Source organism: Ammospiza caudacuta, chromosome 14, assembly GCF_027887145.1.
Source record: "Ammospiza caudacuta isolate bAmmCau1 chromosome 14, bAmmCau1.pri, whole genome shotgun sequence".
Lineage (NCBI taxonomy): Eukaryota > Metazoa > Chordata > Aves > Passeriformes > Passerellidae > Ammospiza > Ammospiza caudacuta.
In genome coordinates this window covers 7,953,144-7,967,934 of record NC_080606.1, presented here as the reverse complement: position 1 = coordinate 7,967,934, position 14,791 = coordinate 7,953,144, and the positions used below count along the sequence as shown (strand labels likewise).

General features: G+C 51.7%; 1 protein-coding gene across 1 annotated transcript; it reads right to left on the bottom strand.

The window, feature by feature from the left end:
• Positions 1-6,422: 6,422 nt before the first annotated feature.
• On the bottom strand, positions 6,423-13,427 carry HMGB3 (high mobility group box 3). The gene is made up of 5 exons (XM_058813999.1): positions 13,329-13,427; positions 10,463-10,619; positions 9,829-9,968; positions 9,160-9,334; positions 6,423-8,681 (listed from the first exon to the last, which is right to left on the bottom strand). Exons 2-5 carry the CDS (start codon positions 10,610-10,612, stop codon positions 8,538-8,540), a joined length of 609 nt encoding a protein of 202 aa, XP_058669982.1. The 5' UTR covers positions 10,613-10,619; positions 13,329-13,427; the 3' UTR covers positions 6,423-8,537.
• Positions 13,428-14,791: the final 1,364 nt, after the last annotated feature.

Genomic DNA, 14,791 nt, shown 5'->3' with positions numbered 1-14,791 from the left:
TCTGGTGACCAAGCCATGAACCTTGGCCTGCAGGGGTGAGGGTGAGGGGCTGGGAATGAGGAGGGATGGAGGAAGGGCAGCCAGTGCTCAGAGCAGATGCTGCTGGTGGCACAGGCAGCCCTGCCCTGTAACCATGGGCTCAGCTTTGGGACAGCTGGGCTCTGCACACGGGAAGGGCTCAGAAGCCCCGGGCTGGGTTTTCTCCTCCTCCCCCATGCATTTGGCTTTTCTGGTGGGCTCTGCAGAGCTGCCCCTGCCCAGAATCACAGGGGCACTGTGCAAGCAAGGCCCTGAGCATCTGCTGTGCATCACCAGCCCCGGGATGGGTGAGGCTTCCCCAGAACCCCGGAGCAGCAGGCAGAGCAGGCACACAGTGCCACCAGAGCAGAGCCTGTCCCTGCAGGGTCACAGGGGAGCCGAATGCTCTGCTGGGCAGGGTGGGGTCCCAAAGAACAGCAGTGATTGTTATTTTGGAGCACAGGCACAGAGAGGCACCGTGAGCCCAGTGCTGTCCATTTGCAGTGCCATAACCCACATTATGGGACACAGCCCAGCCCAGCAGACAGCTCAACAGCAGGCTTCCAGATGTCCACCCGCTCGCCCATCTCAGACTCCTAATCCCCTACTTTGTCTGAGCTCTAGCTCATTTCTGATGCATTCAGATTATCCAGCGAGCATAACTGCTAGTGAACATCTGAATATTTCCCCCTCCATCTCACATTTCACCTTGGAGGAGAAGCACTCCACAGAGCCCAGGCCCTTCTTTATCAAGCCAATTAGTGCAGCACAAAAGCAGTGAATAGGACCAGGCAAAGCTCAATGGCCTGTAAAATCCCCAATATTTCGAGATGGGCTTAGCTAAATATGACTATTTTTTAAAAAAAGGAAAGCCTAGGGTGAGTAAACTAGAGTGCTGGCCTTTCCAACCACATTAAAAAGAAAACCCAGCAAATCAGAGCAACGTACAAGGCAGCTCATGGATCATAACGAAAAGTTTACAAACAGAGCAGCTATAATTCCTCCTATAACATTGGAGGACCCAAGTTTGCAAGGAACAAAAGGAAATGATTAACAGGGGAAATATGCATGGTACAAAAAGACTTTTTAGTCCAAAAAAGGATGTCCATATTTAGAAACACTTGATTCCTGTTGTCAGGGCCCTGCTTTTCCTGAATGTGTTTCTCTCCCGTGAAAGAAAGTCACAAAGGGAGTTTGTGCACAGCCATGCCACATGCACACAGGGCACCGCTGATTCTTCTCCAGGATTAAGGGAAAAATGCAAAGGATTCCAGAGCAAGCAAATAAAAAATTAAAAATAATCATGTCCATATTTAGGAGACGACTTCTAGCAAACCAGCAGCTCCTCTGGCAGGATCCCCTCTCCCACCATGGGCACCCTGAGCCCTTGCCAGGGTGGGCTGCCCCACAGAACCCTCCCTGGGGGGTTCTCACTCCCCTGGGGCTATGGGGCCAGAGGCAATCCTGCTCCAGATCACAAGGATCTGCAGCTCTGCTCTGGGACAGGCTCCTGATACAGGGCTCTGCCACCTGCCCTGGCACAGCCCCACCAACCAATCATGGCCTGGAAGGGATGAATGGAAAAGAGACCCTAGCAGAGCACCTTTGATGGGCAGGAACCTTGTGTTTGGCAGGATGAGAATAGATATGAAATATATGTTTTTCCCACCTGCACATTCGCTAGCAGCCTGTTTGTGTCCCTGCCGTGAGAGGGGTGCCCAGCACAGCCTAACAGTGGCAATAACCACCTCCATGAGAGACCTGGGCACAAACTGCAGCAGCAAACATTTCTGAGAGCAGCCCTTCCCTGTGAGCCACAGTGAGTGCTGAGCCTCGTGCTCGGGCTGTGAAACCCAGCACCATCTGCTGCCTGCACAGGCAGGGACCCTGTGGGCTGCATGCCGTCTGCTCAGGACCTGGGACCCCAGCCCTCAGCTGCCTCCTGCTCCTGTTTCCCACCTCCATCACAACTGCTCTCCCCTCATGGCTGGCTCGGCAGCAGCTCCTGCAGCCCCATAACCTCCATCCCCATCCTGGTGCTGCTGTGGGCACAGAAATCTCAGGGAATGGCAACGGTGGGTCTGAGCTGGCACAGAGAACAGCCCATGACAGTGGAAGGGCTTCCCTAAACACCTGACTGCTGGGAAAACACAGCCCAGGCTGCCCCAAAACTGAAATGCAAACCACACCATCTGAAGGGAGCCTTTGGGTCAGATGTGCTGAGCACAGCTGCTGTGCTGGACTGAGAGAGAGCGAGGCAGAGAGCAGGAGGAGAGGGTGGAGCATCCACAGCTTCCCATGGGCAACTCTGCCAGTGCCTCACCACCTCTTCCTAACTTCTAATCTAAACCTACTTTCTGTAGTTGAAAATTATTTCCTCCTTGTCCTATCACTATCTGCCTGTGTAAAATGTCACTCTCCTGCTTTTTCATAAGCCCCTTTAAGCTTGGGTAATGGAAACTCAAAGGGCTGAGCTTTACACACTCCCCAACAGAGCCCTAAAATGGGACAGGCCCATTTGCTCCCTCTTAGCAGAGATGCATTGGAAGAATACAAAATAAACAAGGCTGAGTCCTTCTGGTTCAAAACCACTGAAAGCCTTCTGTGACTCACCCTCAAGGCTCAAAATACGTGGTGTAGTGGATTTTTTTGCTAGACAGCTCTGGTGGGAATCACCAACAAACGGAGCACAAGTGACAGTGAGCAATTAGACAGACTAACACCAGCCTTGACTAGGGGAAGGTGCTCCTGCTATGGCAGGGGGTTTGAACAAGATGATCTTTAAGGTCCTTTCCCACCCAAACAATTCTAAAGACTCTATGATTCTATTTGGTCAGGTTCTATTCCACTTGCAGACACATCCTTTGAAGAAAGGGTTCTCTTAAAGAGTTTTACTGACATCTTGATCTTTGAGCTTGGTTTGAAAAACCTCCCAGCAGCTTGCAAAAATTAAGTTACTATATGAAGCAACAAATAAAGCCACAGAAGACCCAGCATGTTTGCTTCTGCTCTCCCTGCTACTGGGGAGAAATCCCAGCCAGGACCTACAGTAGTAATGCCTTTAACAGCTGCAGAAGCGAAGCCCAGGGAGGATCCCCAGCCTGTGCTCTAAAGCTAAAAAGAACAAAACTCAACCAACATATCTTGTAAGAAAGCGGGAGACCAAATTGACCCTGCTTACACCTTTCTCAAGCTTCTTTTGCAGGACCATGTATTACGGCTGGCACAGCCAGGTAACACACAGCAAAAGAGCAACCACACACTCATTAGCAGCAGAAAAGAGGCATTTGTCTTAAGCAATCCCTCAAATCACTTCATCCTGCCATGGGTATTAATTTTCTAAACTAAATAAAGCAAATTTTAAGCTCCACAAAGAAGCAGTTAAAAACACTTACAAGTGATAAGCTCTTACAACAACAAAGCCAGGCCGTGTTTGATTAATATTTTTAAAAGGAGCATTCTTCTGACTTGAAACACCTGAGGGAGCTTTACAAGTGAAAGGGCTGGGAAGAAGAAGCATCACACAGGTTTGGCTGCAGTGGTGGGTGACACCAGGGCAGAGGGGTTCCTCTGGCTCCCCAGGTGTCCCACGGGGACAGAGCAGGTGGCAGGAATGGAGGCAGAGCAGCAGCACTCAAACCAACCACAAACACCATCCAAACACCCAGCCCCACATGGGCTCCCAGCTGTGGTTTACCTGGCTGCTGAATTCAGGGGACACAGTTACAGGACAGGCATCCCCTCACCACAGTTAATGCATTTTCATCTCAACAAAACAAATGTCTGCTCTATTCATCCCAGCCTCCAAGGGTCATAGCCCCACCCCAGCAGCAGTTTGCTCCTGCACACAACATTCAGGCTCCCCTCTCCTGGGGAAGGCACCCTCCAGCCCTGCTCCAGCTCACCCTGCAGCCCCATCCAGGAGCATGAGGAGGAGTTACACCCAGCACACAGAGCCGGCAGCTCCAGCACGGCTGTGCTGCTTCCTCCTGCCTCATTTAGGGATCCAGGTGCAGGAGGGCACTCAGGAAAGAGCTCTTAGCAGCAGACAGCTCCAATCAAGAGCATTAGCACATGCAAGGAGACATGCCCCATCCACACACAGAGATCAGATCTGCTGGAAGGGTGAGATGCTTGCAGAGTGCTTTGAACACAGGTTGTCAAATGCTGCCCAAGCAGGGCACACACCAGAGCCCAGCCTGCAAAAGGGGATGAAGACACTTCAGAGGGCACAAAACCCCATCAGGCATGTTGGCTGTTCAGTCCCTTCCCCACTGCATCTGACACATTTAGAGAGCAACTGCTCGGTAACAGGGTCCCCAGCACACTTTGTTTGCAGCACTGCTGTGATTTGCAATTCAGTTTATTCCATTAAAATGTGGTGCAGCCGTAGCCCTAGAAAGAAATAAACATGCCACTTGTCTCAGCTCCTCTCATTATCTTTTAGAGCAAAGTGAGCTTGGGTGAGCATTCATAGAGGGGAGTCAGAGCTTGTCAGAAAGCACTGCCAGAAATGCAGAGTCCTGCTCTCACCCCACTAGAATCATCCTATCTCCTCTCCAAGCTCCCCAAACTCTGCAGCAGATGTCAGCTTACTGGGGACATGTTCCTCTAATTGTGAAACAGGAGCCTGAGCCAGGAGAGGGAAAACAAACTCAAGGTGGCTGCCAGGATTGTGCTGGAAGTAAAAAGGCATTCACCTGCTGAGCCAGGAGCAAGAGAAGCCCTTGCACCTTGCTGCTGCTCCTGCAGGGCTTATTAGGAGTAAAAGTACCTAAAAAGAGCTGTTCGAAGGGAGAAGGTGTGAGAGATGCTTTGACTGTGTTTGTATCCTCAGTTCCACCCCCAAAGAACACTCTCCCTGTCCTAGGGAGATCATTTGTACTAGGGTTTTTAATTAATTTTACTATAGAAAATTAACACACTCCTTCCCCACAGATGTGTTAGGGCCTGACCCAGCAGTGAGAACCATCCTGCAATGCAGTTTTCCTTGCGACTGCTGGTGGGGAGTGCCTGCCACAGCCATGCTGGGACTCCCTGATGCACGGGAAATGACCTGCAGGACATGGTCAGAGCTGCCCCTGCCCACACCACCATCAGATTCCTTCTCTTGAGCAAAACTTCTCAGCCCTCTGACACCCCTTTAGGCACCCAGAGGGACCATCCCACAGAGCCAAGCCCTGCTCTGCCTCCCCCAGCACTAAGTGGGTTGCAACAGCTGCAGAACCAGCACCATCCCTTGTTCTTAGCTGAGCCCTGGTCCCTCAGCCCAGCTTCAGCAGGGAGAGGGGCACCAAGACATCCTTAATTTTACATCATTTTGGAAACACAAGCAGTCTCACAGTCAGTTCTATCAAATTCAAAACTCTCTTCATCCATCCCCTCCCTTTGCCCAATCTATTTTAGCCTTACCCTTCTCTACACATCATGGAGTTAATAAGGGACATATTTACTTGGGACTAAAGTTGAACTAGAAGCTTGAGTTGTGCAGCAGCACAAAGCAGAAATGTCTTCTCTGAAACACCACAAGCATTTCAAAGCAGAAGGAAAAAAAAGCATTTAGAGGGTGTTCTATGAAAATAATGGAGCTGGGTGAAATTAAGCAGTTCCCAATATTTGAGATGGCATGTCAGAACACAAAACAGTGGGGGGGAAATTATTATGTGTTATTTATATGCATTCACACTATGGCATTCATCAACAGCAGACTATTCAGGGAAGGAATATCACCACTACATCTGCAGTATCCAAGTGAGTCCTTGGAATCCTGCACTGGGGCTGCATTGAACTGATGCCCCAGGAATGCCATATTTGAGGTGTGTGCAGAGCAGCAGCAGGTAGTGCACTGTAAGGTGTGAGACCTTGATCAAGCTCTGCAACTTAAATGGATTTCCAATACAATGAAGACAAAGAGGTGTCAGCTCCAGCCCTCATTTGCTGATACCATCAATAGGGGCTCAGCTCACTAGCAGTTAATTCAAAGCCAAGCTCAATTTGCACAACAGTGATCTACACCAAGTCCCATATGTGGCTAAGGGGAGATTTTGCCAACTAGACAATAGAAACAGTATTAGAGCTCCTGAACTGATGCCATCACTTTTTTTTCTGCTCCACCACTTCCCCATCAAATTTCCACAGGCTGGGGTCTCCAGCTGCCTACTCCCTTGCATCAGAAGACATGCAGAAAGGGTAGCAAATACAGAATTTGCTATTTCTTTTCCAGATGCAGCTTTATTGAGGCTTTTAAAATGCAACTGCCCATAAGATAGGGGCAAATATACCATCTTTTTGTGCAATTAAGATACTAAAAATGACCATAATTAAGCAACTACAAAAGTACTTCTGAGTGACTCAATTGTCACTTAGCCTTAAAAACAAAAGTTGCTACATGTTGCTATGCTTCATGAAAGTTTTTTAGCTTCCTCCATTCTGAAAATTTTGCTTTCAGATTTTAGTTCACCTCAACACTAGACCAGACTCTTCTGCCAAGCTGTTGCTGGTGGTAAGTTGTCATGCTGTTGAGAAGACAGAGGAAGCCAGAAGTGCTACCCAATTGGGCAACTCAGCAGTTTTACCACATTCTGATGTTACTGCCTGTATGCCTGGACCCCATTAATCTCAAAGTTGGCTCAAAAGCAGAGGTGGCAGCAGCCCATGCCCAGTGTTTGCACCTTTGAGTTCCTGTGTCTTCTGAAGCCACCTGGACACAACAGCCCACAGCTTTGCCTTGCTGCTAATGCAAGTGCTCTCACACCCCCATCTACTCCCCACCAAGCAAGCACTGACTGCTAGAGCCAGCCAGGAAGGAATTCAGGGTACTGTGGGCTCCTGTAGCTTTCCCAACTCGTGCTGTTCCCATGCTAAGAAAAACCAAGGCAAAAGTCACTAATTAGAGACCAGGAATTACCGTTCAACCACCACAAAACACCCCCAGCTTGGATCTGGAAAGAAGGCAAGACTGTGACACAGCCAGCTGGTGACCAGAGGGGAAAGGGACCTGTTGCTCCCCCAGCCCAGGTGACAGCCCCAGCTCCTGCTGAACCCTGTGTCACCAGAGAAAGGACACAGCAAGTACCTGTGCCACACTCCTACTGCAGCAGGGAGTCACAGAGGCACCTGGCTCCTGCCATGAAACAAGAGGCTAGAAAAAACCACAAGTCTGAAACAGTTGAACACAGGACAAAAAAGGCACATTTTAATATGTACAGCAATGCATTTGGGCTATAAATTTACCCAACACAACTGAAAAAAAATCCAAACTATGCTTTTATACTTATTCCATGGTGTCAGCCTCATTCCTAGCCACCTACCTTTCTCTGCATCTCTGAATGCTGCTATATACACACACAAACAAACAATTACGTCATGAATGTTCATTTAGGCTCCCAAGTTCAAGTAATAAAGTTCAAACTTGCATAGCATCTTATGCCACTCAGCCATAAACAGTTACGATTGCATATTAGCTGGAGCAGCCATCTCTTTCAATCAGCCAGTTTTGGCTGGCCACCATTTTTTAATTTTTTTTTTTTTATTTTTTTTAATCCTTGAGTCAGAATGTTTCCTAAGTCACCAGCCCTGAGGGATGCCACAGACTTCAAAATGAACCTCTTGCTGTTGTTAAGATCCTCTTAAACCAGAAATTTAGAGTGTTGTCAAGAACAGTTTTAAAAATGTAATACTGTTTATTTTGCTTCAAAAACATTTCAGCATTCTAAACATACAAAAAAAACAGAACGTTGCAAATTTGTTTAAGTACAGAGTGTTTTTGAACTTCAGTTGCTGCACTGGCTCTTCACTTAGTTGACGATGAAGAGATGTCTACAGTTTCAGTTTAAAAACTACCGCACTTAACTAAAAAAACCCATACACTTCTCATGCCAGCTGAACCCCCTTCCACAACTAAGAATGGCAGCAGAATGCTATTTCACTATATACAGAAAGACAACTTTAAGCTAAATGGACGCCCACTGTAGTGTAAATAGATCTACCCTCACAGTGCATGCTTTGGGCCATGGCACCCCGGGGAACGAACAGCCTCTCCAAGTCATCACTGCTCCTCTAAGGCATCATCACTCTAAGCATGTACCACAAGAATCTGTCTAGTTTTTACAAACTATAGATATGTACAGTTTATAACCCAGGATTTTCTAGCCAATAACCATATAGTAACACCACCTTACAAATTAAAAAAATGCTTGAAACATTTTTAAATGCTTTGTTACACCAACAGCAAAGTGCACAGAGTTAGGAGAACACTAGAGCGCCTTTTCATTTTAAAAATGTTTGGAAATATGTACAACTTTGATACAGTTTCAGGGTGCTCACTACACCCATGGCCACTTCATGTAAACCAGTTACAATTTCTAGAGCACTTTTAGAAACTACAACGCGATCGGAATCCAATTTTTTTTTAATTAAGCCTAATAAGGGCAAGAGACACCATCTCAAATAAGAGGTGCTTCATTTATGGTGTTTCCCCTACTCTATGGTATTCACATGGAGACAAGTATTGTACAGTTTTATTCATCATCATCATCTTCATCCTCCTCTTCTTCATCCTCCTCCTCCTCTTCGTCTTCTTCCTCTACCTTTTTCCGAGCAGCTTTGGTCGCTGCTCCCTTTGCGCCATCAAACTTTCCTTTAGACTTGTAGTCTGCAACATCCTGCAAAGTCAAGGGGATGTCTTAATTTGCTCTAAGCAGCAAACACACACAGCATTTGTACAGCAGCAGGTGTTAGGGTAAAGGGACTGGGCTGCCCAGGTGCACCCCAGGGGGACACAGCTATGCAGACACCTCAGCATGCTCATGAACCACGGCGGTCTGGAGCCCTGCACCATGGCCATTTCTCTGAGGAGGAGAAGAGAAGCCAGCCTCTCAAAGTTTCCTGATAATGGGACAAAGCTCCAGTGCAGCACAGCAGACCCTTTCTGAAGCACCACAAGCAGCCCCTGCTGCACATCACCAGGGAAAGCTCCCCCTCCTTGCTGAAATCTGCCTGTGGATCTCCATCCTGCTCTGCCCCAATCTGTGCAAAGCTCAGCTGTAACTATGCTGGGGCCAACTGGGCTGGGCCTATGTTACAAAAGCACAGCAAGAGAAGAGCTGGTACAGAGGAGGCACAAGTGACAACTCTCCTTACCTTCTCGTACTTCTCCTTCAGTTTAGCTGCCTTATTATTGTAAGGCTGCTTTTCACCATCACTGAGGTTGTTCCACATTTCGCCCAGTTTCTTCGCTACATCCCCAATAGATATGCCAGGGTTTGTGGACTTGATCTTGGGGCGAAACTCTGAACAGAAGAGGAAGAAGCCAGACCTTGGGAAGAAACAGCAGAGGACAGTCAGCATTTGCAGCAGCATCCCTTCCTCCATCCCTCCCCCACAGCACTGACACATGCAGAGCACACAGAGCAGAAACTTTCCTTTAACTTACAAAATCAAGCTTAAACGTGCTTTGATTTTACTGAGGCTCAGACTGGCAGCCTCCTTCATTCAATGCTCTTCATTGTTTTGCATCCCCTCACCCAATTTCATCTTAGATACACAAGTCTCACTGTGACTCAGCCACTTGTGTCTTCCTATGAGACACTCCTATCACTATGAGTTTAAGAGCACCAAGTATTGACAGTTTGTGTCAGTACATGCTCAAAACCACAAGCTGCCTAGAAAGTTTACAAGACAGTATCACTACCAGTCCTGCTATACCAACACTGTGTCCCCCATCTACCTCCTTCCTGGAAACCCATGTTACATACAGGGTGTGAAAATGAACCAAAACATTTATGCATTTCATGTCTCAAAGTTACTTACGGTGGTCGTTTAGGGGCATTGGGGTCCTTCTTCTTCTTGCCACCCTTAGCTGGTCCATAGTCCTTCATTTCTCTATCATATCGTACCTTATCAGCCTTTGCCATTTCATCAAATTTAGCCTTTTCCTTGCTTGACATAGTCTAAAAAACCAAAACATGAGACAGCAAACTTGTGATTACCCAACTGTTCAATAGCTGGCAAACTTTATGTAAACAAGCCAACACATATCAACTCAATAGGGGAGTTTCAGAATTTGTTTTTTTAACTGGACTGTCCTGTACAGGAAAGCACAGCCACCACAGACACACTCAGCAACAAGGAAGCAACAGAAATAAGACAAGCACAGTCAGTCCTCCTTAGGACACACACCTGGAAGGAAGCAGCTGCTGAAGGGCATTGCTTGGGAATCGTGAAAAATGCCCAACTCTAGCAGAAGCTTCAAAATGGGCAGATACACAAGGCTAAAATGCTCAGTATTGCCACAGGCTCCAGCAGCACCTGACCAATGGCCAGGTCAGCTTGCCAAGAACAGCACACAGACCAGAACAGCACCAGCTCCCTTCATGTTCAGACACACACATCATCCTAGCAGATACTGTAAGAGGTCCCTTCAGGAAGTCACAAATTAAGGTACCTTCCACCTCTCTGAGCACTTCTTGGAAAACTCTGCAAAGTTGACTGGAACCTCTGGGTTCTTTTTCTTATGTTCCTCACGGCACGTCTGCACAAAGAAGGCATAGGCAGACATCTTGCCCTTGGGCTTCTTCGGATCACCTTTAGCCATCTTGACTCTGTAGGGACAGAGGAAAAAATAACAAATAAATGATATTTACATGAATGCACACACCGATATATGCATACACATATGGTGTGCATATATCTATATACACACACACCCCCTCATCATCTTCTGACGTGATGTCCCATCAGAAACACACCCCTTTCTTTCCCCTGACACCTCTTACCATCCCCAATACAGACTTAAATTATTCTCCTTTGATACTTGGGTTGTAGACAAGCCAAGAAAAACCAGTCAGTGGATTTAAGTGTTACATTAATATATATTTACATCATGTCCAAAGACTGGAGACAGACTATTAAATACACATACTTCTGCCTATTAAGCCTTATTATGAACTAATATAAAGTATCTGTTTAAGTTGGCTACCACACTGGGGCTGGAGTGGCGTGCACAGTGCCAGGCAGTGACTGATCCCCTCAGAAGCTGGAGTGCGTGTCTCAGCAGCTGCTGTCCAGGTAAGCAGGCAGGACAAATTAGTTGCCCCGAAAAAATGCAATAACCTTTTATGTATAAAAAGGGCACAAACACAGGCTGACTATAACCACAATAGGACCCGTGGAGCTCTGCGAGGTGAGTTGTGCTTGCTCTTGCTCCACCAAGTGACACATGTTTGAGGCATAGTGGTCAGCGCAAAGATGCAATCGGCAAGTTACCGAAACGACGGTGCTAACTTTTGGGCTCCATTTCTTTTCCTGCTTCCGTGTAAAATCTTCCCCTCTTAATAAAAAATATCATAAGCCCGCAACAGTTTTTTTCTATTTACAGCTTCTAAGTCAATTAAAAATTTCATTTTTATTAGCACAGCGTTAATATTTAATTGCGCCCATTAACCCGCCAGGTGCAGCCCAAGTGGCCGTGAGCCGCCCTGCCCGCTCCGGCCGCTGCCGGGACAGCGCTGCCCCCGCGGGGGCGGAAAACGCGCGGTGGTGCCGGGGCCGGGGCGCGGAGCCGGCCCCGCTCCGAAGTTGGGGGCGAGCGGCCCGCGGCGGCCGGTCCGGTCCGGTCCAGCCCGGCCCCGCTCCGCGCCCCTCCCGCATCTGCGCCCCCCCAAGGTCACCGCGGCGGCCGCGCTCCGCGGCGCGGGCACCTGCGGCGGGGCCGGGGCCGGCGGGGGCAGCGGCGGCTCCGCCAGACGCCAATAATTCATCTTCCATTTTGTGAAACGCCTCCTGATGAAAGAAAGTGCCCCTGAAATGCGGTGGGGCGGCGGGCGGGGGGCGCCGGGGGGCCGGGCGGCGGCCGGAGGCGCGGGGCGCCGGGCCGGCCCCGGGCGGCCGGGGCAAGCGGCAGCGGGAGCGGCGGCGGCCGCGCTCCGCGCCCAGGGCCGGCCCCGCTCGCTAAGATGGCTTCTCCCGGCGCCGCCGCCGCCGCGCCGCCGAACAAAGCCGCGTTCCCCCTCCGCCGCGCTCGGCCCCCCGCGCCCGCCGCCCCCGGCAGCCGGCCCCGCCAAAACGCCGCCCCCGCCGCCGAGGGGCTCCCCGCTGGCCCCCCGGCGGGCGGCGGGGGCGTCGGGGCCGGGGCGCGGGCGGGAGCCCCCCCCCCCCGGCCCCTGCCTAGCGCAGCGCTCTCTAACAAAGGCTCCCGTGCAGCCATTACCGCCGCCGCTACGCTCCTCCGCGCTGCCAGAAAAAGAGTGCGGGGAGCCCCGGGGCGGCCCCCCAGCGCCCGGCCGAGGACACGGGAAGGTGGGGGGAGAGGAGCCGGGGCGAAAGCGAAAGGTTTGAGCCCCCGGCGGGGTACGGGGAAAGAGATTTTCCCGGCCGCGACCCCCCTCCCCATCCCTGTGCCGCTCACACGTCTTTCTTCCCTTCGCCGGGGCTCTCCAGCGCCAGCCATATTAATGCCCACAGCACGGGCGGCGCGGCGCGGGGAAAAGGCGATGCGGGGCCCCGTCGCGGGCGCAGCCCCACCAGAGACACCTTCTCGGGCAGGGGAAGAGCGGCGGAGGCAGAAGCGAAGGGATCGGGGGAGTTTGGAGGCGGCGGCGGCGAGAAAAAAACTGCTTGGCCGGGACCGCCGGGCGCAGCGCGCAGGGTTTATCCCTGTCAGATGCTAAAGCGACAGCCATATTAATGCAGAATAAACAGCGGGCACGGCACTGCGCACGGCCGACAACTTTCCCACCGCCACCAGCCCCACCGAGCCCACCCTGGGAAAGGGGCACATAAAAGCCGAGGGCGCCGCGCGTTTTGCCGTGCGACATTAGGAGGCGGCAGAGAAAAATCCCTGCCCATGCGGGGGAGAAGAGGAGTTAGTCCCGGTGTAGTTGCTGCACCAGCCATATTACTCTCGGCGGCACGGGAGCCCAGCGCGGAGCTACGGGGCTGCACCGGGGGCAGGTGGCCCCTCGGCGGCGGGGGGAGCTCCCGCCGGGGCAGGGCAGGACAAACGCTGCGCCTCGCCCGCTGCCCACCGCCCCGCCAGCTGCGCACAGCATCTGCCCCGGCACCGCCGATCCCCGCCAGAGCGGCAAAACAAAGTTTTGGGCGAATTCCCCGATTTCTCTCTAATTAGAAAAAAATAAAAAATCAAAAACTCGGAGGAAAGAAGAAACGGAACGCAACACTGAAAAATAAAAAAAAAAAAAGGAAAAAAAAAAAAGCATGCTGGGTCGGGCAGGACAGAGGAACGAAGGCGCGGGGGCAGGGCGGGGAGGGGGCAGCCGCCCCCCGAAAAGTTGCGGCGGGGCTGCACGTACCTGTATTGTTCGCGGTAGTGTGGACAGGAGCGGAGCGCAGGGCACGACGCGGGGCTCGGCGCGGCTCAGCCTCGCGTTGGCTGCCTACGAGAGCGGCCTGATTGGCTGCGGGGCTCTGCCGTTTAAAACAACCTCCTCGCCCGCTCATTGGCGCGGCGCCTCATGAATATTAAGCACGGCCGCGCGGCGGTTGGCCGGCGCGGGTGAGGTCATTCATTCAAAAAGAGCGCCCGCCGGGGGGACCGCGCCGCGCGGCCAGCGCGTGCCGGGGCGCGGGAGGGGCGCGCGCCCCGCGGAGCCCCCGCCTCGTGTGGCGGAGCGGGGAACCCCGGGAAGCCCTCGAGAAAACGGGAAACTGAGCGGGGACCCCTGGGAAACCCCCGGGAAACAGGGAAACCGAGCGGGACCCCCGCGGGACCCCCGAGAAACAGGGAAACTGAGTGGGACCCCCGGGGAACACGGAAACCGAGCGGGGATCCCCGGGAAACCGGGCACCGCGGGGCTCCGGCTGTGACAGCCCCGGGCCGGCCCCGCTGCTAGCGGCACGGGACGAGGGGCAGCCCCGGCAGTGCTCCCGGGAGCCCCGGCCGGCAGCAGCCCCGTTATTGCCGCTTTCTGCCCTGAAGCCCTAAGTGCGGCTCCGGTTGCAGTGCGCTGTTTGCGAAGCCGGCTACTGCTGCGCGTAGTGGAACCGAGCCCAAAATAAACTCTGCTGACAGTCCCAACTCACAACGGGTGGGGAAGGAACTACAGAGCAACAAACTGCGTGTTTGTGTGGGGAGGAACAGGGTTTTACCCGCTCGTTCATCAAATAAAGAATCCATTTGAATTACTAGTTCTTACACACTTCTACAGTTTGTTTGGTATTAACTTTCCAGGATTTGCGTGTTGTTAAAGAGGCTGGTTGCATACAAGGAAATCTGCTAAGTGCGCCCTGCTGACTGAAACCAGCCCAGCGTGACTCTAGGGCTGCTTTGGCTCTCTGCAAAGAGCTGCTTCCTATAGGGCGGCTGCCAAATGGTTAAACTGGTATTCGTGGCTGACCACAATTGTTGGCTGGCTCGGAAAAAAGAGCTGTTATTTTTAAGGATGGAGCGGTGAGACTCAGCAACCACCCCGTGCTGCTGTGGGCTGTTGGTAACTGCCGCCCCGCTGTGATAGCCAGAAGAAACAGTTGCCCTCTTTGGGGAACAGATAGCGAAAAGGAGCCTCCACCCTGGGCTGAGGCGCTGGCAGGCAGCAGGGCTCACCAGATACCGCCCTGTGGAAGCCTTGTGGCTATAACAACACACGGCCACAGGTTGCCTTTGCCGGGAGAGATCAAAACAGCACGGCTGAGGAGGCACACCAGAGTGCCAGCCGGCTGCTGACAGAGCCACTGGTAAGCACGCACAATTTCACCCGGGCTTTTACCAGAGTCCTGCCTGCATTCTCCCTCAGGGTACATCTCTAGCAAGCACCCA